Consider the following 27694-nt stretch of genomic DNA (forward strand, 5'->3'; position numbering starts at 1 on the left):
TGTGAAACGCACCGTACATACGCTCGGAGTGCGTGTATAGGGTCCCTGGGCCAATATTGCCGCTGGCGTATGCGTACGCCACAGTAGTACGAACTGTACACGCGCTTGTACGGTCCGGATCACAATATGGGCGCTGGCGTATGCGTACGCCTCAGTAGTACGGACCGTACACGCGCTTGTACGGTCCGGATCACAATATGGGCGCTGGCGTATGCGTACGCCACAGTAGTACGGACCGTACACGCGCTTGTACGGTCCGGATCACAATATGGGCGCTGGCGTATGCGTACGCCACAGTAGTACGGACCGTACACGCGCTTGTACGGTCTGGATCACAATATGGGCGCTGGCGTATGCGTACGCCACAGTAGTACGGACCGTACACGCGCTTGTACGGTCCGGATCACAATATGGGCGCTGGCGTATGCGTACGCCACAGTAGTACGGACCGTACACGCGCTTGTACGGTCCGGATCACAATATGGGCGCTGGCGTATGCGTACGCCACAGTAGTACGGACCGTACACGCGCTTGTACGGTCCGGATCACAATATGGGCGCTGGCGTATGCGTACGCCACAGTAGTACGGACCGTACACGCGCTTGTACAGTTCGTACTACTGTGGCGTACGCATACGCCAGCGCCCATATTGTGATCCGGACCGTACAAGCGCGTGTACGGTCCGTACTACTGTGGCGTACGCATACGCCAGCGCCCATATTGTGATCCGGACCGTACAAGCGCGTGTACGGTCCGTACTACTGTGGCGTACGCATACGCCAGCGCCCATATTGTGATCCGGACCGTACAAGCGCGTGTACGGTCCGTATCACTGCTTGGGGGGTGCCCTAGGGCGTGGAACGCACCGTACCTGTGTGTATATGTATGAAAACACATAGGGGACACATGAGGGACAAGTATAAGGGCCTAAATGCATGATGGTTGCCATGGAGACTGAGTTAGATTTTTGAATTTGAGCACCAGGTGCCCAGCAGAAGTCAGTTTGAAAGAATCTACATTGTTGCAATGTGGATGATGACTTGACATCATCATCAAAACTGAAACCATGCAAAGGCACACACTGGGGTAGGTTTGAAGGGATTGGATGAAACGTAGGATGCAAATGTGACTGACCAATCAATCAGTACTCCTGTACATGAACAGGCCAGCCAGGCATATATAAGGCAGCCAGGTCCCATGAGAGAGCACTTGCCTGCACATCCATTCATCCATGACCACTGCTGCTGATAGTGATTCCTCTGGCACCATGTCCAGGACTGTGGAGAGGTCACAGCCATTCACCCAGGAGGAGAACCTTGCCCTGATAGATGTGATCCTCCCACAGTTCCAGAGCCTGTATGGTCGACCAGGGGTTCAGGTGAGTGCTGACTCCACTAGCTTAGACTGTGCCCCTTTTGTGTGCCAGTGACTTCTGCCATTGTATCCATGTGTGACAGACATGCACTGTTGTTTGGAGTGGGTCCCAGGGTGTGGAAGGCCTGATGTCACCCATGCAGAGCATGCTGTGTTTCCTGTGTGCACTCCTCACTTGCATAGTGCCTACTGTGACAATGAATGCACGGTGCATGCCACATTCTGCATGCATAATCCTCCCGGGGATGTTGTTTCCACAGTCCTGATGTGATCCTGTGTTCCCCCCAGTGTGACAGGTGTCAGTACCCATGGATGTGTGTTTGTTCAGTGTACCTGTGCTGTGAGTGTCCAAAGGCGGTGTTCGTCCCCTGCACATTGGTGTGTGTGTAAGTCCCCTGTCATGTGGGTGAGTGCATATGGGGAGTGTTGCACACAAGCAGCATGAGGGATGGATGTAGCCTGGCCATCCAATGTGAGCAGGGAGCAGTGCTGTGTGCATGCCGTGCTGAGCCAGCCCCACACCTGTGACACCCCCGTCTACTGGCACATGGGCAGAGTGAGGTGTGTACCCCCAGTTGGCAATGCCATGTGATTGTCCTGTAGCTGTGTGTGTCTGTGTACTCTGATGAGGTAGCATCAGTGTGCTGGGGCAGGTGACTGCTGTGAGGTGCTGTACATAATCCTGTTGTAGCCTGTGAGGCACAGTGTGATCCCTGGTCAGTGAGTGTGTGGTACCCCTCATGCCACCCGTGTACTTTCAATGGCACGTAGTGCATTTGGCCTTCCACAGTGGATAATGTCCCTATGACAAAGGTGCAATTAGTTGCATGCATACCATGGCCTGTTCATAAAGAGGATTGTTCTATATGTGTGTCTCTGTGTCTCTGCTCATGTGGATTAATGTATTCTCACTTTTGCATCCTCACAGGTAGGCGCCATTGCCAAGGGGGAGATCTGGAGTGAAGCCGTCAGTGCCGTGAGGGGTACAGAGGGTCGGAGGCGGAGCCTGTCTCAGGTGAGGAAACGCTGGCAGGACATCCGGTGATGGACGAGGAGGATTGCACGGGTCCTGCTGGGGGACTCACCTGTGAGCCGTAAGAACCGTGGGCGCTGTCGTCTGACCCACATCCAGAAGCGTGTGCTGGCGGTGGTCTTCCCCGATATGGACAGGCGCCTACAGGAGAAGCAGCAGCAGGAAGGGGGTAGGTACATGTGTGTCAGTTGTGTGTCCCCAGCCAATGTAAGTGTGCAGTTGCATGGATACACTGCCAGGGTTTGATTGTGCAGTGCGTCAACTTCTCAACAATTTAGCACAGTGCTGTTCTCACTCCCTCCCTTCCCCTCCTTGCCATGTGTTCCCTGGTCTGTCTGTAGCCACTCTTGCACAAGGTTATTTAGGCAGACAGTTCATGCAGGTGACCTATGCCATCAGCATCATGTGTGGGGGTGATGTGCCACAGGTATGGGGACCTTGCGTGTGCCATGGCCAATTTCAGTCATTGTGGTGTCCATGTCACTTGGCACTGATTGTGAATCACGACATAGGGGTGTGTCTCCAAACTGTACAGCCTTCCAGCATGCATGTCCAATTGTGTGCCCTCTGACATGATGTGCCTGAGTGGGAGGCCTGCTAAGTGCAGGGACGGTTGCTTAATTTGCAGTCATGTCCATCCTGGACCATGGAGGAGTGTGGGCACTACTGTGCCCTGGGGCACCTCTTCCTAGGTATCATGTGCGTCATCCAACAATATGGACATTCACTGTGTCTTCGCCATGGGTTGGGTAGGGTGGCATTGTACCCTGGGCTCAACTGTTAGGACCTACAGGTTGCTACATGTGTCCACTGTACAGGGGGACCCATTTTGCCTGTGCATACTCACAGTGGGCATTACCTGTGTGTGTTGTTGAGACAATCTGATGATGTTTGCCTGTCAATGATGTGTGGACATGCCCACCAGGGGCTGTGTGTGTACAGTCATTAATTAGTGGAGGCCATGTGTTTTCATCCCAGAGTAAGAGGTGTACATACTTTCTCCGTCTCAATGAGATTGTCTCAGGTGTGGGTGGTTTGTGCGTACAAGGCCCTACATGTCAGAAGCTTCATCCTCCTTGCTGGGTGTGGCCTGTGTGTGATGTTTGACTGGACATACGCTCAAGGTGCAGTGACCCAGTCATGTTTGGCCTGGTTTCATGTATTGCCTTTGCAGCATGCGGCAAGAGTAAAGGTATATCATTCATGCTCATCCCTTTTTGAAGACGCAGTGTGGTGCAGGTGCTGTGCACATTTGTCCCCAGAGGCTGGCTCCTCTGTAAAATTTCAGGTGCAGTGATTTGCTATTGTGTCATGCTCTCCATTGTGTCTCAGTGGCATGGTGGGTCGAAAAACTGTGTGTTCCATGGCCTACATGTGTACATTGTTTTGTAGGTGTTACTCCTGTTGCTTTTCAGGCTATGCAATGTGACCTATGTATATTTGACTCATGTGACATATGTGTACAGGTGTCTGATTATCTCCTGTCTCTTCACCTTGCCCACAGCATCGCCGGGGGACATGGAAGGAGACACTAGCATGGACCGGGAGGAGGGATTGAGCACCAGTGCCAGCAGTGCTGTCCTGTCTGGCACATGGAGTGGCACGGAGGCCGAAGGGAGTGAGGCAGAGGACCTGTCGACTGCCAACACAGACTATGACGCAGACAGGTCCGAGGCTGAGCTCCCAGAGGTGGCGGAGTCTGCCCCCCCAGCTGATGGCAGCCCTCCACATCCCCCCGCCACCTCAGTTTCCATCACCGGCCTCCCACCTGCTCGTGGCCCTTCCCTCCGTGCTCGGTCCCCACATGTCTCCTTCCTGCCAGGCACCGCACCCACTGCCCCTGTCACCACTGCTGCGGTGAGTGCGGAGTCTGTGGACATCCTGAGGCAGTTGCAGGTTGGTCAGACTGCGATGCTAAATGTCCTCCATGCCCACACCCAGGTGCTGACCCAGATGGAGGCATACATGAAGGGCATGTCGGCTGCGCAGTCTGACCAACGGCAGTTGCTGAGGTCCATAGACTCCACACTGACTGCAGCACTGGATCTCCTGCAGCGCTGCGTACCCCCCCCTACCCCTGCCCCATCCACAATTCCCACTCCCGTGACTGTCACACGCACATCCAGACGTCAGCGTGCACGCACCCCAACAGACACAGGCACCACACCACCACACCACCAGGGAAGTCGAAGCGCACACCTCCTGTCACGCACACACAGGGTGAGGAAGGCACACCCACTGGGTCGGGGGGGAAACGTAGAACACGCAGCCACAGTGGGAGTCCGCATTCCACACAACCCACTCCCTCCAAATCCACTCCCCTTAGCTCTCCTGGCCAACAGTCGGTGACAGCATCATCCACTGCGAGTGTGCCCCCCAGCCCCAGGATGACACCACCCCGCAAGCGGTGGAGGCGGGACCCGGCCAGGGGAGTTGAGTCCCCCACCCTGTCCACACCCTCCCCCAGTGGCGCTGCGACCCATCCCTTTGCCCCCCCCCCCTCCTTGGGGCCTGTGGTTGGATTGGGTGCGGGGGAGTCGCTGGGGGAACTTGCCGACGTGTGCAGCGCCATTCTGTCCTCCACCTTTGGCGCTGGCACCCCCCCTGTGGCAGAATCATCCCTCCCTGCACCCACAACACCTACCCTTTCCCCTCCTGTCCCTGCGGTGCCTGTTTCCACCCTCCCCCCTGATGCCCCCTCTTCTGTGGATGAAATGGACTTGTGAACTGTGCAGGCAAGCTAGGGGACACACGTCCCGATGTGTACCCCCCCCCGGACTTTGCACATAGTGGACATTTTCTCAGAGATATTTTCCTGCTGAATAAAGCATTTTCTTTTTGTTTTGCACACTGATGCTTTCCTGGACTTGCTGTTGGTGCTGGTGCTCCCTGAGTTGGGGTGGTGATAATGTGTTAGGGGTCTGTGAAATGTTGGAGTGTGCTGCTCATGGGGTGTACCCTGCCATCTGCGTGCCATCACAAAGGTCTCTGCCAATGGTATTTGGTCATGTTTGCTCTCACTGTATGGTGACATTGTCCCAAGGTGTGTTCCATCCTCTGTGGAGCAGGCCATTTTCCCTGCAGGGTGTCTCCCAAATGCTGTGCTGTGCTGTGTCTACATTTCCTGGATGTGTGAGGGTTGCCGTTCAATATAGCCATGCTGGCTCAGCGATGGCTCCGCCTGCATCTGGGGTATCACCCTTGTTGGTCACTGAACTTGTTGATGGGGTATCTTGTACTATGTCTGGGCACTGCTGGGAGGACTCAGCACCAACCCCTCCTGTGTCTGGGCACTGCTGGGAGGACTGTGCACCCACCCCTCCTGTGTCTGGGCACTGCTGGGAGGACTGTGCACCCACCCCTCCTGTGTCTGGGCACTGCTGGGAGGACTCTGCACCCACCCCTCCTGTGTCTGGGCACTGCTGGGAGGACTCTGCACCCACCCCTCCTGTGTCTGGGCACTGCTGGGAGGACTCTGCACCCACCCCTCCTGTGTCTGGGCACTGCTGGGAGGACTCTGCACCCACCCCTCCTGTGTCTGGGCACTGCTGGGGGTGTTTGGCACACACCATTCTTATTGCAGGTTCGGTGTGTACATACACGGCTGGGGAGGGGTTCGGTGCGTACATACCAGGGGGGGTGGGGGTTTGGTGCGTACATACACGGGTGGGGGTTTGGTGCGTACATACATGGGTGGGGGTTCTGTGCGTACATACACGGGTGGGGGTTTGGTGCGTACATACACGGGTGGGGGTTCTGTGCGTACATACACGGGTGGGGGTTTGGTGCGTACATACACGGGTGGGGGTTCGGGGCGTACATACCAGGGGGGGGTGGGGGTTCGGTGCGTACATACACGGCTGGGGGTTCGGGGCGTACATACACGGGTGGGGGTTTGGTGCGTACATACACGGGTGGGGGTTCTGTGCGTACATACACGGGTGGGGGTTTGGTGCGTACATACACGGGTGGGGGTTCTGTGCGTACATACACGGGTGGGGGTTTGGTGCGTACATACACGGGTGGGGGTTCTGTGCGTACATACACGGGTGGGGGTTTGGTGCGTACATACACGGGTGGGGGTTCGGGGCGTACATACACGGGTGGGGGTTTGGTGCGTACATACACGGGTGGGGGTTCTGTGCGTACATACACGGGTGGGGGTTTGGTGCGTACATACACGGGTGGGGGTTGGGTGCGTACATACACGGGTGGTGGTTCGGTGCGTACATACACGGCTGGGGGGGGTTCGGTGCGTACATACCAGGGGGGGGGTGGGGGTTTGGTGCGTACATACACGGGTGGGGGTTCTGTGCGTACATACACGGGTGGGGGTTTGGTGCGTACATACACGGGTGGGGGTTGGGTGCGTACATACACGGGTGGTGGTTCGGTGCGTACATACACGGCTGGGGGGGGGTTCGGTGCGTACATACCAGGGGGGGGTAGGGGTTTGGTGCGTACATACACGGGTGGGGGTTCTGTGCATACATACACGGGTGGGGGTTTGGTGCGTACATACACGGGTGGGGGTTGGGTGCGTACATACACAGGTGGTGGTTCGGTGCGTACATACACGGCTGGGGGGGGTTCGGTGCGTACATACCAGGGGGGGGTGGGGGTTTGGTGCGTACATACACAGGTGGGGGTTTGGTGCGTACATACACGGGTGGTGGTTCGGGGCGTACATACACGGGTGGGGGTTTGGTGCGTACATACACGGGTGGGGGTTCGGGGCGTACATACCAGGGGGGGTGGGGGTTCGGTGCGTACATACACGGCTGGGGGTTCGGGGCGTACATACACGGCTGGGGGGGGGTTCGGTGCGTACATACACGGCTGGGGGTTCGGGGCGTACATACCAGGGTGGGATGGGGGTTCGGTGCGTACATACACGGCTGGGGTTTCGGTGCGTACATACACGGCTGGGGGTTTGGTGCGTACATACACGGCTGGGGGTTTGGTGCGTACATACACGGGTGGGGGTTCGGGGCGTACATACACGGGTGGGGGTTCGGGGCGTACATACACGGGTGGTGCTTGGGTGCGTACATACACGGGTGGGGGTTCGGGGCATACATGCACGGGTGGGGGTACGGGCCGTACTTCCACGGGTGGGGGTACGGTCCGTACATACCCCTACCCACGCTCTGCGTGCCTGGGTACGGGCCGTACCCATGCCTTTGGTGGGTGGGTACGGTGCGTCCCCCCATTGTTGCGGTGCCGTGGGGTCCGCACCGTACACAGGCCTTGGGGGCGTGGCTACGGGTCGTACCACGCGTACCCCTACATGACCCCAGCAATGCTGGTACGAGCAGTACCAAGGCATTTCTGACGTGGGTACGGGCCGTACCGCCATTGTTGGAGTGACGTAGGGGGACGCGTGGTACGTTCCGTACCCACGCTCTTGCGGCCTGGGTAGGGTACGTACCGGTTCGCGTGACCATCCACTTCCGTTGTGGCGGACGCTTGCGATGCTGGCCTCGCCCCCACCCCCTGGAAGTGACCAGGCCCAGATGGTCAGGTATGTCCAGGCCATGTGTGATTTGGTACCATGTGTTGGTGTTGTGTGTCCTGCCCCTGCCCCTCCCTTTGCCCCTGGTTGTTGTGCTGACCTTCTGCGGCGTCTGCGTCGGTTCCTGTACGCCAGGTGGACTGCTAGGAGGGCAGGGATGGCACGTAGGTTCGGGTCCATGTCTGTTCGTCGCGTCCAGCTGCTCCTTGCGTGTGTCGTCCTGATTTCCCGGCAGTTTTTGGCAGCCGGTAAATATTTTCCGTGCGGGATGACGTCGGTTCGAATCGTACTTCCTGGTTCGTGAAACGTAGGCTGGATGCGTACCGACGTCACGTCGGCGCCTTTCAGGATCGGAATTGTGTTTAGTTTCTGTTCGGTCGGTGTTTTGTTCGATTCGTACGGAAATGGTGTTTCCGTATGAATCGTACTTGCATTTTCGGATGGATTTCGCACCGGGTACGAGTCGGACGGAGAAAAGGCTCCGTCCGACGGTTCGTACCAGGTTTTTACCGGATCGGAATTGGCACCTTAGTGTCCAGCACTTCCCCCAAATTGGTTTAGATTGGAGTGGGAATAGTAAATGCAGCCCTTTAGTGTCCCAACAACTTCCCCAAATATTGTACAATAAAGACATGTCACACATTTTTCTATTTTTATTTGTTTCAAATTTTTTATTCTATAGTTTTACATTTTGAATCATATATACTTCAAGTAAAAATAAACAAATATATAAGGTTAAATAGATAAAATCAAGTTTATATACATTTGTATGTTGTATATTTTCAGCTATTATTTTTTATAGTTTACAATTTTTTTCAACACTTCCTAACTTTTTTATGCACCTATGTTTAACATTATCCTTAGAACTGCTTTATTAGTGTATATTAAATCATTGTCTATATTTTATACTATTATTTAATCTAATGCTTTACAATGTTTTCAACAATTTTAATAATATTGTTTGATATGTTTTACATGTTTAATAATTTTAGATTTTTAAAAAAAATATTTATTCAACATTTTACAATATTTCCCATTCATTTATATGGGGAGATGGTCTTTTTTTCAGTTTCACGTAGCGGCCATTTTATTTTTTTATCACTACCTTCCATTTTGTAATCTGTTTGTATTTTTTGTCTATTTTCCTGGAACCTGGTTGTGGAAAGGTCCTCCTGTTCGTGGAACAGGTAAATCTTTTTTCAAGGATTTCTCTAAAGGTTTTGAGGTTAGGGGGATTTAGGATGGAGGCTTAAAAGTTAGTGTTGTTTATGAGTTTTTGTAATGTTTAGATGTATTGCTGTTAGTATTTTTCACTAGGTTGTCATTTTGTGTATTTGTATACTGTTTCAGTAAAGTATCACTATGCCATGTTAAATTGTGTGATGTTAGTTATATTTTGATGATTAAGGCCCTATGAAAGATGGAGATCGGTAAGCCTCCGACCCCTTGTCGGAGGCTTACCGACCGACATTCTTGGTTTGGATTCCGAACGCCATATTACGATTACAGCAGTCGGAATCCAAACTGGCCAGTCAATCTGGCTGGCTTCCGACGGGCTCAAGCAGCCCGTCGGCCACTCGGAAACCAAACGGAATCCCTTACGGGCAGCGTGTCCGCCGTCGGGTTTCCATGATGGGCTTTCTGACACGGAAAGCCTGTTGGAAAGCGACTCTGTCGACTTTGGTCGATACATGGAAGCACATAGGCTCCCAGACTCCCCTAAGCTAATCACGACGCTGCTGTCATGCCGGTAATACTATAACCAGCTTGACAGCAGTGTTGAGATTGTTCTGAGCTGCCTTGTATGCCACTTAGACAGGGCCTGGGAGCATCAACTGTTTTAAAATGAGGATAGGTGGTAGTTGCCCTGCTATGTTTTTGGGGAATCTAGGTAGTATATCTTTCAGGATTTTGTTTGTAAGTTCCTGGGAGCTAGTGCTTGCTTCTTATATCCTGCAATGTTTATGTTACATCTATTTCCGTCACATTTGTGGGGTGGTTGTGCTCCCTTACATGAATTACAAGTTCATCTTTTGTAGATTCCCTCTCGTAGCATGTTTTAGAATAAAATTTAGTACATTTCTGGCTTGATATTTACTGATGATACACTTTCTTGGCTGTAGGTGTAGCCCTTGTGATTTAGTAACTGCTTTCTTTTCTGTGAAGTGATACATTTGACTGGCTCTGTCATTGTAACTGTAAGTAGTGTAATAGTATAAATATGTATTATATTTTACCTTTTGCTGGTTGGTATTAACATGTCAAAAATGCAGTTACTTCTATTTTGTATACTTATGTTCTGTTGAGATGTTTTGCACCGTTTTGCAGCTTTTTCTCTGAGGCTGTTCTAATGTGGAGCAGGTGCTTTTCTGTTGAATGAAAAGAAAAACCTAAGGTTTATTTTTAAGATACTTTGTTGGTAGTTTGTAGAGGGTGAGTTTATAATTTATTTTTTTATATATACAGACTTTCTTATGTTTTTAATGGTTTGTCGTAGTTATTTTCTGGCAGTTTATCAGTTTTGAAGTTGTAGATTTTTTCTTTTAGGAAATCTATGTAAAAAGATGAAAGTTGGAGAGTTTTAATATTTATTTGCTATTTTACATTTTAAAGTTTAATAACAATTATGTTTTAGTTTAAATATAAGTATTACTTGGTTATGTAGTTCAGACATATATTTCTTCTGTTATGGTTTTCTGATTGATTTTGGCAGAGATTCCTCGTTTGCATCGCTTGCCATTTTTTGAAGGATTTAATTGTTTAAATTAGTGTGCCTTTTATATTGTTGATTTAATTGTTTGATTTTATTGGGTAAAGTTGTTTATAGTTTTATTTTATTGGTTGTGTAGTATGGTTAGAGTTTAGTTTTTTCTGTATACTATATGGCTTGATATTTTTGGACATACTATAAAATATGTATGTATATATATACATATATATGTATATATATATTTAGGTTAGTGTTTCAAAGCTTTTAGCTAATGCTAATTTTTGGGGGCTTTTATTGTATATATTTTGGATACATATGTGTTCTGGGGGTTTAATGGTAAATATTTTGTTAATGTAATATATTTATAGTTGATTCAATATGTGTATAACAAGTTTTGGGTTTATTTGAAGAATTTTTTTTATCTTTTATTAATGATTAATTATTTTGACAATGCTATTGTAGTCGATATTGTGTGAATAGATATTTTTTACATATGTTTATTTCAAGGTAACAATATTTTGATTCCCATATTTTAGTTTTTGCTATACGGGTTTTATAATTAAGTATCCTGACTCAATGTTTTTGTTATTGATATTTAATTTCCAATATTATTGTTATTATATTTTATGAATTGATGTCAGTGATCTGTATTCAGTATCATTGGGGCCTGTTTTCCCCTAAAGGGAAATGTCCATTTGGGTCTTCTACTGGGCAATTAACTATTCCTGAAAGCCCCGGCTATGCTTCATAAGTAATTTAGAGTGTAATGCCCCACCATGTGATCTCGCACCCCATAAGACTAATGGTGCTTTGGCTACAGGTTTTCCCTAGGGAGGACCGAGAATTCATCCTTGGTGGATGCTGAAAGAAGAGATCCTGCTATATCTAGGAAGGAACAAATCAGGGAGCAGCAACAAAAGTGGTGTGAAATAACAGTTGACTTCACTGGTGTCAGGAATGGGTGCACTAGAGATAAGAATTGGCAAACTTAAAGCAAAATGGTGACTGATGAGGAATCCTCACTAAGGGGCCCATTAGCATGCACACCCCGCCGGCGGCCTTTTACCTCCCCACCACATTAGCATGGCGGGGGTACCGCGGCTTTTCTGCCGGTAGGCAATCGTCGCGATTGCCTGCCGGGCGGTAAAGCCCATATTATGATGTGGGCGGTTTTATGCCTTTCAATGGCGGAGACTCTGCCATGGAAAGGCATGCAGGAATCGCTTTGGGGGCCTGTTGTGGGCCCTGGTGGGGGTGGGGGCTGCACTTGAGGGGTACCCATGGTACCCCCCTACATTGGCATACACAAGGTGGCAGGCACCACACGGTGCCTGTCACGTTGTGCATGCCAATGCACTACATGCATTTCCTACATTGTGGCGGGTGATGCTCACAGCACCACCCGCCACAATGTTGGAAATGTGGGATGCGACCGCCAGGGTGCCGGTTGCATCCTAACTGGTGGTGCGGGACCGCCGCACCACTGGCGGCCGATCCCAGCTCCGCTAGGGTGGCCGGTGGACTGGAGTCCGCCCACCATCCTAATGGACCCATAAGTAGGGTACTATGGTGGCATGATTGGAATCGACCCTAGAAGGGTTCAGACATTGTGCTGCTTAATCCATAATCCAGTTGGAAAGTAAAGTGGAGGCTAGGAAAAATTACAGACACTTTGCAAACATTAGAATTAGTTTTCCAGCAGAAGTCAGAAGAACTGATCTGCAAGCCAAGATGGAAAGTTTAATTCTCTCCAGGGGATCCTCATCAGAAGTCATAAGCACTGAATATTCCCGCCCATGCCTGGGAACCCACAGCACAGAAAATGAAAGCAAATGCAGAGCATCAAAAAACTGGCACTGTGCCTTTAAGGCAGCCGTGACCCCTAGCTTTCCATCATGCCTCAGGGGTGACAGTTAAGTCTGTTGTTCTTTGCGGAGACTCGGAGGTCAGGGCACAAAGAAATGATAATGATGGCTCATTTGCACGGGGAGGTGGGAGAGTTGCTTATTACTTTGATGCTATCCTTGGAAGAAAACTAGGATTACAGGTAAGTAACTTATCCTTCTCTTACTGGGGATACTCATCAATAGTCATAAGCACTGAATCGAGTAGCAAGCCCATCTCCTCTTCCTGCGGGCAAATGAGCATTATAAAACTGCACTAACATTGAGGAAACACATTTAGAGTGAATTTAATATTGAAATGGATTTCTGAAGGAGGCTTGGCTCACTTGAGTATCTGCTCTAGAATCAGAATCGAGACAATAGTGTCTCGTGAAAGTATGTACAGATCTCCAAGTGGCTGCTTTGCAGAGCTCAGCCATTGGAACATTGTGTAAAAAAGCCACTGTAGCTGCCTTCCCCCTAGTGGAATGTGCCTTGGGAGAAACCAGAAGGGGTTTATTTGCCAGTTGATAAGCTAGCTTGATGCAAGACACTATCCACCTGGAAATGGAACGCTTGGAGACTGGGACCCTCTTCTGCTGGAACCATAGTTTAGAAATAACTGGTCAGACTTTCTCATGGTTTTGGACTTGTCTAAGTAGAATTTTATGAGTGAGGGGTCGGAAGTTTTGAGACACCTCTTTGAGACTAATTAAGTGACTTTGGTGTATCTGGTTGATCCTGTGACAGAGATCTAGTGGACTCATATACGTATGTGCTAAGTGGGGCAAGGACCACCCCTCCCACCATCCAAACCTGATTCATTTGAAGTTTTTGCTATTTTCAAATAGTGATGTGTAATGTAGTTGTAACAGGTGGGAGATATGGAGGATGCCTTAATGTGTTACATGAAGCTTGCTCGTGTTTTGAAGCCAAGGTTATTTTGTTTACAGTGAAAACAAAATGTAGGTCCCTAAAAGGTAACTTATTAGAACATATTACACATGTGACGTCCTGTCAGCATTTTGGATTATAATTTTAAAGTTTGGTTACGGATAGTTTAAGGATTTTACCCACAGCTGAACTATAAGAAATCTTATGGGTAAAACATTTAAATCGCTGCTAGACTGCTGCTGCCTAGTGAAGGTGTGAAATGATAGAATCACCAAAAGAATGACCTGTGACCATTGATCCTCAGTCACACCTGCAGATGTAACAACAGTCACATCTTAGGGTTATGGAGGTATCTCACTACTTCCTAAAACATCTCTGTAGGAATGTAGGGCACTTATATGCAACAACAGTCTCTCAAGCAGGAACCAAAACTCTTACTATGTAGGACAGCTGCTACCATGGTCCTCTGCATCCATTTAGCAAGCTACAACTACAGATCTACAATATCTTCTGGCTGCTATCATGGTTAGGTTTAGCACTAAGAAAAGGGAAAGTGGGAAAACCCACTTAGTACCCTGCACTATTCACAAACTCGGGGAATCCCCCCAAGCATACAATTTAAATCATAAGCAATTTATTGATTTATTTTTGTTCTGTTTGCCGTTTCGGTGTTTATTTATCACTCCTGCATTACAATCCAGATTTCTACTACATGGTAAACTATGTTTACTGAATCATCTGCAATTTTGTTCTCTTGGTGCATCGGGGAGTATTTCTTCCCTGTTTATCGTTGCACGTCATACACTCACCGCCGCTCACCTTATTAAACAACCGGGTCTCATCTCCCAATCACCGCGCTCGTACCAGCACGCACCTTGGAATACGGATCTTTGCTTCTTCGCCTCTCGGCTTACAGCTACAGGTACTTTGTTGCACGCTATGGGCTATTACTTATTGCTTGTGTTGTACATGGCCAGCATTTGTTCCAACAAGGACTCCTCTTGTTTTAGTGTTCCGCCCGTAACACGGGCTCATCTAATCTTCTTCATCTGGAGGCATCATTCGTCGTCATTACTCTGTGAAGATTCAGCAGCGCTGCCATTTCACTTTCTGTGAATAAGGTAAGCGCTGAGTCGTACAACGTGTTAAATCTCTCCTTGAATTTTTAATTTGTAATTTCTTCGTGTGGAACATACTAGCCTGCCATTTACTTTATTCTTTTGTCATAGACTTATCGAACCCTCGTTTCAGTTTCACTCGCTTGTGGGATTTTTGTGAAAAACATAGCTATCACATGTCTTCAGGTGAGCTTTATCTGGCGTATTCTCTACGGTTAGCATGTTCATTTATTTAATAATCCATGTTAAGGGACCCACAAGCTCTTATCTTTTGAACCATTACACAACATTCCCCATAAGAATGTTTTTCCACCAGTGGATCTCACTATTGGCAAGCACATTACTCATGCTCCAAGACCACAGTTTTCGCCACCATACTTATAGTTGTGCACACCTATACCAGATGTTCTTTTTAAACTACAGACACGGTTTAGAGCCTTCAGCATGCTGTGTGCCATTACTAACCTCCACTTGAGCATCACTGTATTTATACTGTTCCAAAGGTTTCTGAACATGAAAAATTTATGATATTCACATTTGTTCTAGGTTAGCCCCTGACGAAGGGACTTTCATAATCCCGAAATGCATTGGGCACTTTCCATCAACGACTTGATACCACTTCACTATGTATAATACAGCTACGTTTGGTTGATAGTGAATAAGTTATTGTGTACACTTAGTTAAGAATCCATTAACTTGTTGTACTATTGTAAATTCTCATTGAGTTGTCCTTCGGGACAAAATGGTCTAATATAAAAGTTGTTTTTGTTTATTTGAATATGTGTATAGTTTTTTTGTCTAGAATTGTCATTTGAAACAATCTTGATATAAATTGTATGCTTGGGGGGATTCCCCGAGTTTGTGAATAGTGCAGGGTACTAAGTGGGTTTTCCCACTTTCCCTTTTCTATGTTTCACTTCCGCAGTGACAGCGGAATAGTACCTTAGCACCCTAAGGTTAGTAAAATTTCAAACTTGCTGATAAAGAACCCAATAGAGTTCATTTTCAGGTGTGCTCCTTTTCCACATTATCCTAGGTTTAGCGCTAAGCCTGCTACGATTTGCACACTAAGGTGCAAGTCTTATATCCAAAATACTTAATGCATATCTTGTGCTCAAGCAAGCACTGGTGTGCAAAGCTTTTGAGCAATGCCTCACTACAAAAAGGCCACATATAGCAGCAGTACGCTGTATAAATCACAATGATGATAATAAAAATACTAAGTGGCAATATTAGCAATCCTCTTATGTTCAGAACTTGTTTCAGAATCAAAGGATTACAGTGGATGCATTTTATTGTTGCCTGCCCTGTTTATTGTGCACAGCAAGTTAAAGTGGAAATGGGCAAAAATAAGCTTGCACTCACAACAGCATTGTACACTTGAAATCAAGATGTGCTTATGTGGTTACCAAATAAATACATCTTTCTAAAGTATAATTAAAGCTGACCAATTTAAAAGCAAATTCAAAGAAGTCAGAGAGAAAATAGGACTGTTATATTACAGTTAAATTGAGAGTAACCAATTATTATTTTGACTATAGTCCACCAGTTATTTGCTTTGAGGGATTTTATAAATTATATGCAGTCTATGAAAGAGATACAAAAGATGACTTTTGAAAAATCATTCATCACTAGTAGATACCACAGTTTGTTATGGTCCTTCTAAAGATCAAAGATTCAAAGAGGAACTTATTGCTTAGTTCAAATCATGCCTTGGAGCCATCTGAGTTAATTTTTAATGGTGGCTTGCTAAATAATTCACAGATACAGTTTGTGATATTAAATGCAATGAAACCTGAGTACTATTCCACCACAATAATTTTAAAATACTAGCAGCCTATCCTGTACATGCTGTACAAATTCTGAAATAGTTTCTTTAGCATGAAAACAAATGAAGGCTTTCCTCCATACCTTCTTATTATTCATTTTAATGATCATTTTGGTTTCTTATGTAACCATTGACAGTTCCCTAATGCCTCTATTTTGATTCTTTTAGTATTTCAACAGGACAGTGATTCTCATTGCTTCTGAGATATAGTCTGCTCTGTCTTCAAAATTAACACTAATCTGATAATTCTTGCTTTCAAAACAGTGCTTTGAAGTAGTGATTCCTATAAAAGGAAATCTCGCAATATTGCTATAACAGCGCACACAGTGGATGCACTTGTACACTTGCTACAATTTTGCTACATAAAAGTAGTATTGCTGTCACTTAACTGAAATTCTAAAGAATTCATTATACTCACAATACACTGGTTGCTACTATTGATTGAAGCCCATGATTTTAGGAGGTAGTCATTGGTTGCCTTATTTGTGTATTTTAATGAAGGAAGTTTATACTGAATCTTTTATAGTCAGAGCTTTCCTAGAAGTCCTGGAGGGACAATGCAGAATCAGGTCATTAGGCACACACAATAAATGCCAATGCCTTTTCTATAGTTCTAATGCTATTAGTGTGAGTATCATAGTTCATCACTTTTCTAATGTACTTATCTTTAGTATACCTGCACCGAGCTTTATCTGGTGATACTAATCATTAGTGCTCATATAGCTTGTCCCTGAAAAATGGTGCAATAATCTTTTCACCTCCTTACAAATTCCCCACCCAAATTAACATTTGCATCACTGGAACGTCTATAATGGGATATTTGTGTTCTTGTTCAGAGTAGAGACCATACTTTGTCCTATCGCACCCATGAAATGCATTGCATTCCTACACATTTACTGATCAGGCAATATAATCACTTTTCACCAGCCACTTAAATTGCAGCCCTTTTATTTCACTTCAGAATCTAAAAACCCAGGAGAACAGATGCTCTCATGAAATGTCTTCCAGTACTCATTGTGATCTAATAAAACCTTGACCTAGAGCCTACATTTCCTACATTCTATAACAGCTCTATATTCCCTTTCAGAAACAGAGGAGAACATGAAAGTGAAAATAATTGGGTGAATTGTGGAAGTTGTTAACTGAAATAACGATGTGTATGGTCTGCAGCTTTGTATTGCGTGCTATCATTATTCTGTAAAATATGTGCTTTGGACTAGTTTAGATATGATGTCTGGTCACCAGTTTAGTATATCATAGTTTACAATTACAAAGTAAGAGAAGCAGCACTATTTAAAGGAGAGATATGGTTAAGTAAATGATTTTCTTTAACAGTGGGGCAACTCAAATTACTTTTCCGAAAGTAAAAAAAAAATTGGTAAGTCGCAAAGAAACAAATGGTTTTACCCGAAATGTTTCTTTGGTACATGTGCTATTTATTGCATTGAGCAATAGGGTTTTTTTAAATATGTTTTTATACATGATATATAATTCACCATGTGTCTTTTGTAGCATTTAGTTCATAGCTATTTGTAGCACTTCAAATAACACCTCTATAACTCTTATGAAATGCTGCTTTAAATGGAAGATGCATGCAAGATTGCTAAAGCATTTGTGCTGTGTAGGGCTTATTGTACCAGACCAAAAACTATTCTTATTCTAACAGATGGACATACAGTCCTGCAGAGTCTTTTGAATTGGAGTGGGGAATTGTTGGCACTTACTTTGGTGGAGGATTCAAGAAGTCATTATCCAGAAAGATGGAGGAGAGTTTAATAATAATCCAGACTCTAAAGAAAAAAAGTTGGCTGACAAGAGGGACAAGAGCAACTTTCATTGACTTCTCCGTTTACAATGCTAACCTAAATCTTTTTTGCGTTATCAGGTAAAGTACACATTTTATATGTATAAATCTGAATATTGTAATATTTTAAAAGATGTCTCTTCAAAGTGCTTTGCATTGGAGGCAGATAGAGATTTTATGGAGGTAGACCCTTCAAATTCTCTGGGACCAAATGTTCTTGTGTAGATGACTACTCCAGGAGTCTATGTTGTTGAGCATAGCCACAACTTCAAGGGACATCACCTTCGGTGTAGATCTAATGACTGTTTGAATATGTGCATATTTAGGCCGTTAATGAACCACAAAGTCTGCTTAGGCCATATGGGAAAATAAAGCTAATTAAAGCATTTGGTGTATTTATAAGTAGAGCTCTCCATTATAAACCATTGCATCTCCTTGAATGGAAAGTGGGTTTGGGTGGATGACTGGAAATGTCTGCTGCACTTACAGAGAGGGAGCCAGTGGGCCTTGGTGATGACCAGTGCTAGGAATACGCTGTTTTGTTAAGGCAGATGATGTGCAAACAGAATATGGAGTTTAAAATATCCAGTTGCACAAATATCAAGTCCGGAATATCGTGGTTCAGAAATATCAACAGCAAGAATATCGTGGTCAAGAATATCGACTTAAGGTAAGTAATATCGATTTTAAAAATATCAGTGTTTGATATCGTTTGCAAAAATATGTAGCTAAAAATATAGTTTTTTTTCATTAAAGTTATGTATCATAGTATATGTTTTAAATGTATGTGATGTATGTTTTTTGTATAACAATTGTTTGTATTTTTAATATATGTGTTACATTTTTAGTAGTTATTAATTTTTTATTTTATTAGAATTTTGCGTTTTTAGTTCCGTAGTGGGTTGTGGGTTTAAAGGGGAATAGGGTGGGAAGTAATTTAATTATTTTAAGGTGCCGATTCCGATCCTGGAAAACCCGGGTACGAATGGTCGTACGGAGCGTATTCTCCATACGACTCGTACCCGGGAAATCCTCCTTACAAAGCAGCAAGTACGATTCGTACAGAAATACCATTTCCGTACGAATCGTAAAAAACGACGTGCGGCGAAAAAATACCCACAATTCCGATCCGGGACATCACGTACATGACGTCCGAACGGAGTCAGGCAGCATTTTACAGGCCAGCAAGTACGATTCGGGCCTACGTCACTCCGCACGGCTAATATTTTACGGCAGCCAAAAACTCCCGGGAAATTGAGGACGTCGCGAAGAAGGAGCACCGGTACGCGACGGACAGCCATGGACCCCATCCTACGTGTCATCCCGGCCCTCCTAGCCTACGACCTGGTGCACTGAAACCGCCGCGCACGCCGCAGAAGGTCAGAACAACACCCAGGGGCAATGGGGGGGACGAGGGGCAGGAAACATAACCCCTACCCAAGTTACAAAAAATATATCCTGTACATACATTACCTCCAGGGTCTGGTCACTTCGGGGGGCGTGTCCATCAATCCCTGCGTACCGCCACAACAGAAGTGGACGTCTACGCGTACCCGTCACCACTACAATGGTGGGACAGACCGTACCCACGCTCTGAGGGCGTGGGTACGGTCCGTACCACCATTGTAGTGGTGATGTAGGGGTACGCGTGGTACGGACCGTACCCACACCCTCAGAGCCTGGGTACGGTCCGTACCACCATTGCATTGGTGATGTAGGGGTACGCGTGGTACGGACTGTACCCACGCCCTCATAGCGTGGGTACGGTCGGTACCACGCGTACCCCTACATCACCACTACAATGGTGGTACGGACCGTACCCACGGCCTCAGAGCGTGGGTACGGTCCGTACCACACGTACCCCCACATCACCACTACAATGGTGGTACGGACCGTACCCACGCTCTGAGGGCGTGGGTACGGTCCGTACCACCATTGTAGTGGTGATGTAGGGGTACGCATGGTACGGACTGTACCCACGCCCTCATAGCGTGGGTACGGTCGGTATCACGCGTACCCCTACATCACCACTACAATGGTGGTACGGACCGTACCCACGGCCTCAGAGCGTGGATACGGTCCGTACCACATGTACCCCTACATCACCACTACAATGGTGGTACGGACCGTACCCACGCTCTGAGGGCGTGGGTACGGTCCGTACCACCATTGTAGTGGTGATGTAGGGGTACGCATGGTACGGACCGTACCCACGCCCTCATAGCGTGGGTACGGTCCGTATCACGCGTACCCCTACATCGCCACTACAATGGCGGTACGGACTGTACCCACGCCCTCAGAGCGTGGGTACGGTCCGTACCACCATTGCAATGGTGATGTAGGGGTACGCGTGGTACGGACCGTACCCACGCCCTCAGATCATGGGTACGGTCCGTACCACCATTGTAGTGGTGATGTAGGGGTACGCGTAGTACGGACCGTACCCACGCCCTGATAGCGTGGGTACGGTCCGTACCACGCATACCCCTACATCACCACTACAATAGTGGTACGGACCGTACCCCCGCATTCATCGGTTGGGTACGGTCCGTACCACGCGTACCCCTACATCACCACTGCAATGGTGGTATGGACCGTACCCACGCTCTGATGCCGTGGGTACGGTCCGTATCACCATTGCAGTGGTGATGTAGGGGTACGTGTGGTACGGACCGTACCCATGCCCTCAGAGCGTGGGTACGGTCCGTACCACCATTGCAGTGGTGATGTAGGGGTACGCGTGGTACGGACCGTACCCACCTCACTCTGCACATGTGCCACTTGCCTGTGGGGTGTCACAGGTGTGGGGCTAGCTCAGCAAGTCAGACACACAGCACAGCTTACTTCTCACATCAGTTGGGTAGAGCTGTTGCCTCCTTCATGCAGCTGTGGTGCAACACTTCACATAGACACTCACCAACATGACAAGGAACATTCACACACATCAATGTCCAGGGGGCGTACACATCACTTGGACACTCTCACCACAGCTCCACTCAACTCAGACACATCTGTGGGAACAGTCACCTGTCACACCGGGGGGGACCACTGAATCACCTCAGGACAATAGACAAAAAATGCCACCAAGGATTAGCCAGGCTGAATGTGTCATGCACTATGCAGTGAATGTCACAGTAAGCACAATGCAAGTGAGGAGTGCACACATGAACTACATCATGCTCTGCATGGGAGACATAAGCCATTCCCCCCCCTGGGACCCACTCTAAACAACATTGCATGTCTGTCACACCTGGACACAATGCCAGAAGTGACAGTCACAAAAAAGGTGCACAGTCAAAGCTAGTGGAGTCGGCACTCACCTGCTCCCCTGGTCTCCCATACAGGATTAGGTACTGTGGAAGGAAGACATCCAGCAATGCCTCATTCTCCTCCTGGGTGAATGGCTGGGCCCTCTCCACAGACCTTGACATGGTGCCAGAGGAAGCACAGACAGCAGCAGTGTTGTCGACAGGAAACTTGTGCAGTCAAGTGCCCTCTCATGGGTTCTGGCTGACTTATATCTGTCTTGCTGAGGGGCATTCATTTGGAGGAGTACATAGTGATTGGTCAGATTCATTCGCATCTTACGTTTACTCCAATCCCTTTCCACATAACCCAGTGACAGCATTTGCATCGTTCAAAATTTCAGAATCATGTCAAGTCAACAACCACTTTGAAACATTGTATTTTGTGGCCAACTGACTTTTCCAGGCCACCTGATGGAAAATTTGAACTGAAAACTCTGTATCCATGACAATCAGCATGCATTTCGTGCCTAATACTTGTCCCTTATGTGTCCCCTATGTAATTTTCAAATCCACACACAGGTACGGTGCGTTTCACACGTACCCCTACGGCACCAGTTGCACAGAGCCTTTGACACGTACGTGTAGGCACTGGTAGTACACGTACGTGTCCGCAATGGTAGTACACGTACGGGTACTTGTACTCCCAGTGCCTACACGTACGTGTACTCACAGTGCCTACAAGTACGTGTAGGCACTGGTAGTACACGTACGTGTAGGCACTGGAAGTACACATACCCGTACGTGTACTACCAATGCCTACACGTACATGTCCGCAATGGTAGTACACGTACCCGTACGTGTACTACCAGTGCCTACACGTACGTGTACTACCAGTGCCTACACGTACGTGTACTACCAGTGCCTACACGTATGTGTAGGCACTGGTAGTACACATACGTGTAGGCACTGGTAGTAAACATACCCGTACGTGTACTACCGGTGCCTGCAAGTACGTGTCCGCAATGGTAGTACACGTACCCGTACGTGTAAAACCAGTGCCTACACATACGTGTAGGCACTGATGGTACACGTACGTGTAGGCACTGATAGTACACGTATCCGTACGTGTACTACCAGTGCCTACACGTACGTGTACTACCAGTGCCTACACGTACATGTACTACCAGTGCCTACACGTACGTGTCCGCAATAGTAGTACACGTACCCGTACGTGTACTATCAGTGCCTACACGTACGTGTACTACCAGTGCCTACACGTATGTGTAGGCACTGGTAGTACACGTACCCGTACGTGTACTACCAGTGCCTACACGTACGTGTCTGCAATGGTAGTACACGTACCCGTTCTACCAGTGCCTACACGTAAGTGTAGGCACTGATAGTACACGTACATGTAGGCACTGGTAGTACACGTACCCGTACGTGTACTACCAGTGCCTACACGTACGTGTCCGCAATGGTAGTACACGTGCCCGTACGTGTACTACCAGTGCCTACACGTACGTGTAGGCACTGATAGTACACGTACGTGTAGGCACTGGTAGTACACAAACCCGTATGTGTACTACCAGTGCCTACAGGTACGTGTCCGCAATGGTAGTACACGTACCCGTACGTGTACTACCAGTGCCTACACGTACGTGTACTACCAGTGCCTACACATACGTGTAGGCACTGGTAGGAAAATGTGCGTGTAGAAACTGGTAGTACACGTACCCGTACGTGTACTACCAGTGCCTACACGTACGTGTAGGCACTGATAGTACACGTACGTGTAGGCACTGGTAGTACACGTACCCGTAAGTGTACTACCAGTGCCTACACGTGCGTGTCCGCAATGGTAGTACACGTACCCGTACGTGTACTACCAGTGCCTACACGTACGTGTAGGCACTGGTAGTACACGTACGTGTGTACGGTCCGTACCACGAGTGCTCCTACAGGCACACAACTCTAGTGATACGGACCGTACACACGCCCTCAGAGCGTGTGTACGGTGCGTTTCACACGCTTACACTGTTGATAGGATGCCCACACGAAAGGAATGGAGGTCTCAGACCCGCAGAAGGATGTACATCAAGTCATTGTCATTGCTGTCCTACATGTGCAGGGCCTAGGTGTGTCAGGCAGTGATATTGCACATGTCTCCTCATGTATTTGCACAATTGATGTGTGATGACCTGTGTACACATGTCATGTGTGATGGGGCACTATGTGGCACACTTCCCCTTCACACTTTGCACATGTGTGCATGTAGTACAAACGTGTCAAGCACAGCATCACTGGTATGGCACAGTCACCACCACCCGCAACTGTCCCCTGATGCCAGGGACAGGGACACTAACAACTTACATTTAACGACCAGCGTGCACCGATGTGACTATGTCATGTGTGTGTCATGTGTTCCCATGAGCTTGCTGTTGGTGTCCTATGAACTGCATCTGCTGTTCCTGCATCCAACATGTGTCTGTGTCTAGATGGGCATGGCACACATCTACGCACACCATGCCACATGTGGATTTCCACATAACGTGTGTCTGCATGCATCGAACTTGATATTTTGACATGAGGACATATCTGCGTCGTCTCAATGTCTGTGTTTTCTGTTTTCACGTGTACCCCTTCATCGCAATGTGTGCGATCTGTACATTTGACCTTCCATGTGATCTGTGCTTCTAGCTTGCCGTCAGCTGTCTGTATGAGATGACATCCTTAAAATGCAGAAATGTAGATGTATGTCACTCTTGTTATTTCTATGGCTATTCACTGACACTGGCCCACAGCTCGTTTCAGGGCATGTCATGTACACTTGCCAATCAACGGGTGTAGCTGGCTTTTCGTAGGAGTATCACCTGGCTGGTATACGTGTCCTGGATGTATTGCACAGACCAGACTCTGTATTTAGCACATGTGTATTAGCAGTTGAGCATGTGCTCAGTTCATTGACATTGATGTTGTTATGTTCTCACTCTTCGTTATTTATTCCCAATTTCTGCAGGACACCGCCTGTCCCCAGACCAATGCCAGTCTTGGATGCCATGAGGGAACGTGACTGCATACGCCGTTACAGATTCACCCAACAGTTGATTGAGGACCTGACAAACAGACTGGCACCACACCTCCAACCGCGACACAGTTATCCTACTGTTCTGACCCCCAAGATGAAGGTGATGGCAGCCCTACATTTTTTTGCCACAGGTACGTTTCAATCCACCATAGCTGATGTTGGTGGCATGTCCCAGACGATGTTCAGCCGTGTCCTGCATGATGTTTTGGCAGCCATGTTGGAGCACCTGGATCATTCATCCATTTTCCGACTCCTGAGGAGTTGACAGGTGTCAAGGGTGATTTCTATGCCCTGGGAGGGATGCCCCATGTCATTGGGTCCATTGATGGGACACATGTGGCTTTTGTACCACCACAGGCACAGGAGGTCGCCTATCGCAACCGTAAACATTACCACTCTATAAATGCCCTTGTGGTGTCTTGCTAACATGCTGATTTCCCATGTCTGTGCACGTTTTCCATGGTCAGCACACAATGCCTACATCATGAGGCGTAGCAGGGTGCCAGAAATGATGCTGCAGCTGCACAACGAACGAGCATGTCTTGTTGGTGGGTCCTGTGTTTTGCGGTATCTTTGTATCTTACGGCATCTCCAGACCCACTTTTTTACATTATGTTTCCATGTAGGGGACTCTGGCTATCCCAACATGCCATGGCTGATGACGCCTCTCCACAACCCAAGATCAGCTGCAGATCACCGTTACAACGATGCACACGGGCAGACCAGGCGAGTGATTGAGAGGACGTTTGGCCTCCTGAAGAGCCGATTCCGGTGCCTTCACAAGACAGGCGGGTCCCTCCCATATGCACCGGTGAAGGTCTGCAAAATCTTCCTCGTGTGCTGCATGCTGCACAACATGGCAGTGGAGAAGGCAGTGCCACTCATCCTGGAGCAGCATGAGCAAGAACATCCACCCGTGGAGGATGAAGGGCTTGGTCATGAGGCAAGTGAGGAGGAGGAGGAGGAGGAGGAGGAGGATATCCGGAGTCAGCTCATACCCAACTTCTTCTCATAGTTGTGAGTCACTGGGTCTGAGTGTGCACGCTTAGAGCCTTGTGTGGCATGTGTTGCAATGTGTGTGTCCAGATGACTGTATGCTAAGTGACTTAGATGTGTGTTCTGATGTGTCACTCGAGTGATATGTCATTCCAATCATTTTAGCTGTGACCCTAATTTTTCTAATCGCATGGTGACAACATCATTCCTGTAGAGTAAATGACCATGTATGCGGATAACAATCTTTTAGCTGACTGCTTGTGTGTCTGTCATCCACAGGTTTTTGCGCATGTTGTCTGGTCGTGTCATCATTGGCCTCCTGCTATTCCTCATGAGTATTGCAACGTGTGCTGAATCAGCGTTCCATGCACGGACATGTGGAAAAGTCATTTTGGGTGAGGATTGCAGCAAGGCATTTTGGGGTTGTTAGGTGTTTGGAATGTGTGGGGACTGCTCCTGTGCATGTTGGGTTACCATGCATACATGTCGACTCACCATGGGCCACATGACGTGTTGCATGGCTCCCATGAATTGATAGTCACCCTTCCTGACAGTCATCTGTAATGGTTTGTGGATTCTGATGAAGGCATCAATGTGTGTATAACTTCCCTCAGAAACATACGGGATGCTACGGGTGGACATGGTGTGGGACATTCCCATAACAGGCTCAATGGGGAATTGCAGCCTCTCTGTGTGCAGAAGGGGGTGTTTGGCTCATCCCCTTAACTTGTGTGCCAGGCCATTAGGATTTACTACATCTGTGTTGTGAAGGGGGTGTCCTGTGTAGGTCCCACATGTTCAGCCAAATGACCTGTGTGTCTGTTCATATTGATGCTTTTCCCTTAGTGTGAACCTGAGTAATAAAGGGGTTCCTCACCCTCCAAGGTGCCTCCTCTCTGTCAATGCAGGTCTCTTGCCACTTTGCATGCGGCATCTCTGGCATAGTTGTCAAAGATTGTGCATATGAGTCTATGTGTAGTTTGGCTACATGCATGCAGGTCTTCATGGGTCAGAATCTCGATTGTGCATGAAGTCCATGGTTGTGTATGTATTTGGGCATGTTGGTCCCCACGGCGGGCCGTCAACGCCTGCTGAGGGTGTGTCTCCTGTGCGCGGCTCGGCCTTCTGTTTCCTGATCCTGTGTCAGTCATCTTTGGTGATTGTGCATCCATTTTCTCTGGGTGTTCCATGGGTAACCGGACACTCCTTCCTTTACTAACGCCTGTTGCATTTGTCCTTTCTGACATCCTTGTCTTTGTGTGCTACTTTTGGCATAGTTTCAAGGACATGCCACGTGCTGCTGCGGCCCCTGCAGCAAGGGCCCACAAAGTGGCGGGATTCGGCAACACACACGCCTCAAAGATGCTCCTCCCTGCCTACCTCCAGCCATTCATTTGGCTGTCATCACCTTGTCTGTGCCACTGTTGGGTACACGCAGTGCCAAAGGCAGGACCGTCAGCACATGCAACGTGCACATTGCACGACCCTCATGTCCTTGCATGACCCACATCACACTACAGTCTGAGGTTGTAGCCACCCTCCAAGCAATGTCTATCCGAAACCCAACCGCCTGCTCTCAGCCATACCGTAAACGCACACATGACCCCTTTGCATGCTGAGTGTGCAACTCCAACTGCCTACACAGCGCTGCCTCGCCTTCCAGGCCCTGTCACACCAACCAGATCATGTCCCTCCTGCTCCACACCGGCTCCGTACACCAGCAAGGCCATGGGAGTGGGACTCAGGCCTTCAGCATGTGGTATAGTGGCATCATCTGCCACATGGCCCAGGGATCATCTCTCAGCGTGTCAATCTTCAATGTGTCCAGGACCCCCCTCTCCACCATCACATGCGCACACAACCTCATCATCATGTCGTATGCCATTGACACCCAGGTGCTCCTCCCCCTCACCAAAGACCCAGCCATTGCCAGTTCCAACATTCAAGAAGGCATGAGGTCCGTGGATGAATGGCTGAACATCAGCCACCTGAGGCTGGACTTGTACAGTACTGAGGTAAGCATCGGAGGACTGTCCCCTTACAGCTGGCTCAACTCCTTGTGTCCCACCCGCAGGGGCCCTACACAAGCACTCAGTGGCCACGCACACAAGATGTTGTGCATCATGGATTTGTCGCTCACATTCGCCATGCAAGTCACCATCATCTGTACCTCATGCTGCAGCACCCTCTGCATGATGCACAT

General features: G+C 48.0%; 1 protein-coding gene across 1 annotated transcript in view; it reads left to right on the plus strand.

Annotated features, from left to right (window-relative positions):
* PKD2L2 (polycystin 2 like 2, transient receptor potential cation channel) overlaps nucleotides 1–27694 on the plus strand; it is a 1478337-nt gene that overhangs the window by 525123 nt on the left and 925520 nt on the right. Inside the window, exon 5 of the mRNA XM_085615012.1 lies at nucleotides 18022–18240. Coding sequence (XP_085471138.1) covers nucleotides 18022–18240 — 219 coding nt within the window. The remainder of the gene's footprint in view (nucleotides 1–18021; nucleotides 18241–27694) is intronic.

Source organism: Triturus cristatus, chromosome 7, assembly GCF_964204655.1.
Source record: "Triturus cristatus chromosome 7, aTriCri1.1, whole genome shotgun sequence".
Lineage (NCBI taxonomy): Eukaryota > Metazoa > Chordata > Amphibia > Caudata > Salamandridae > Triturus > Triturus cristatus.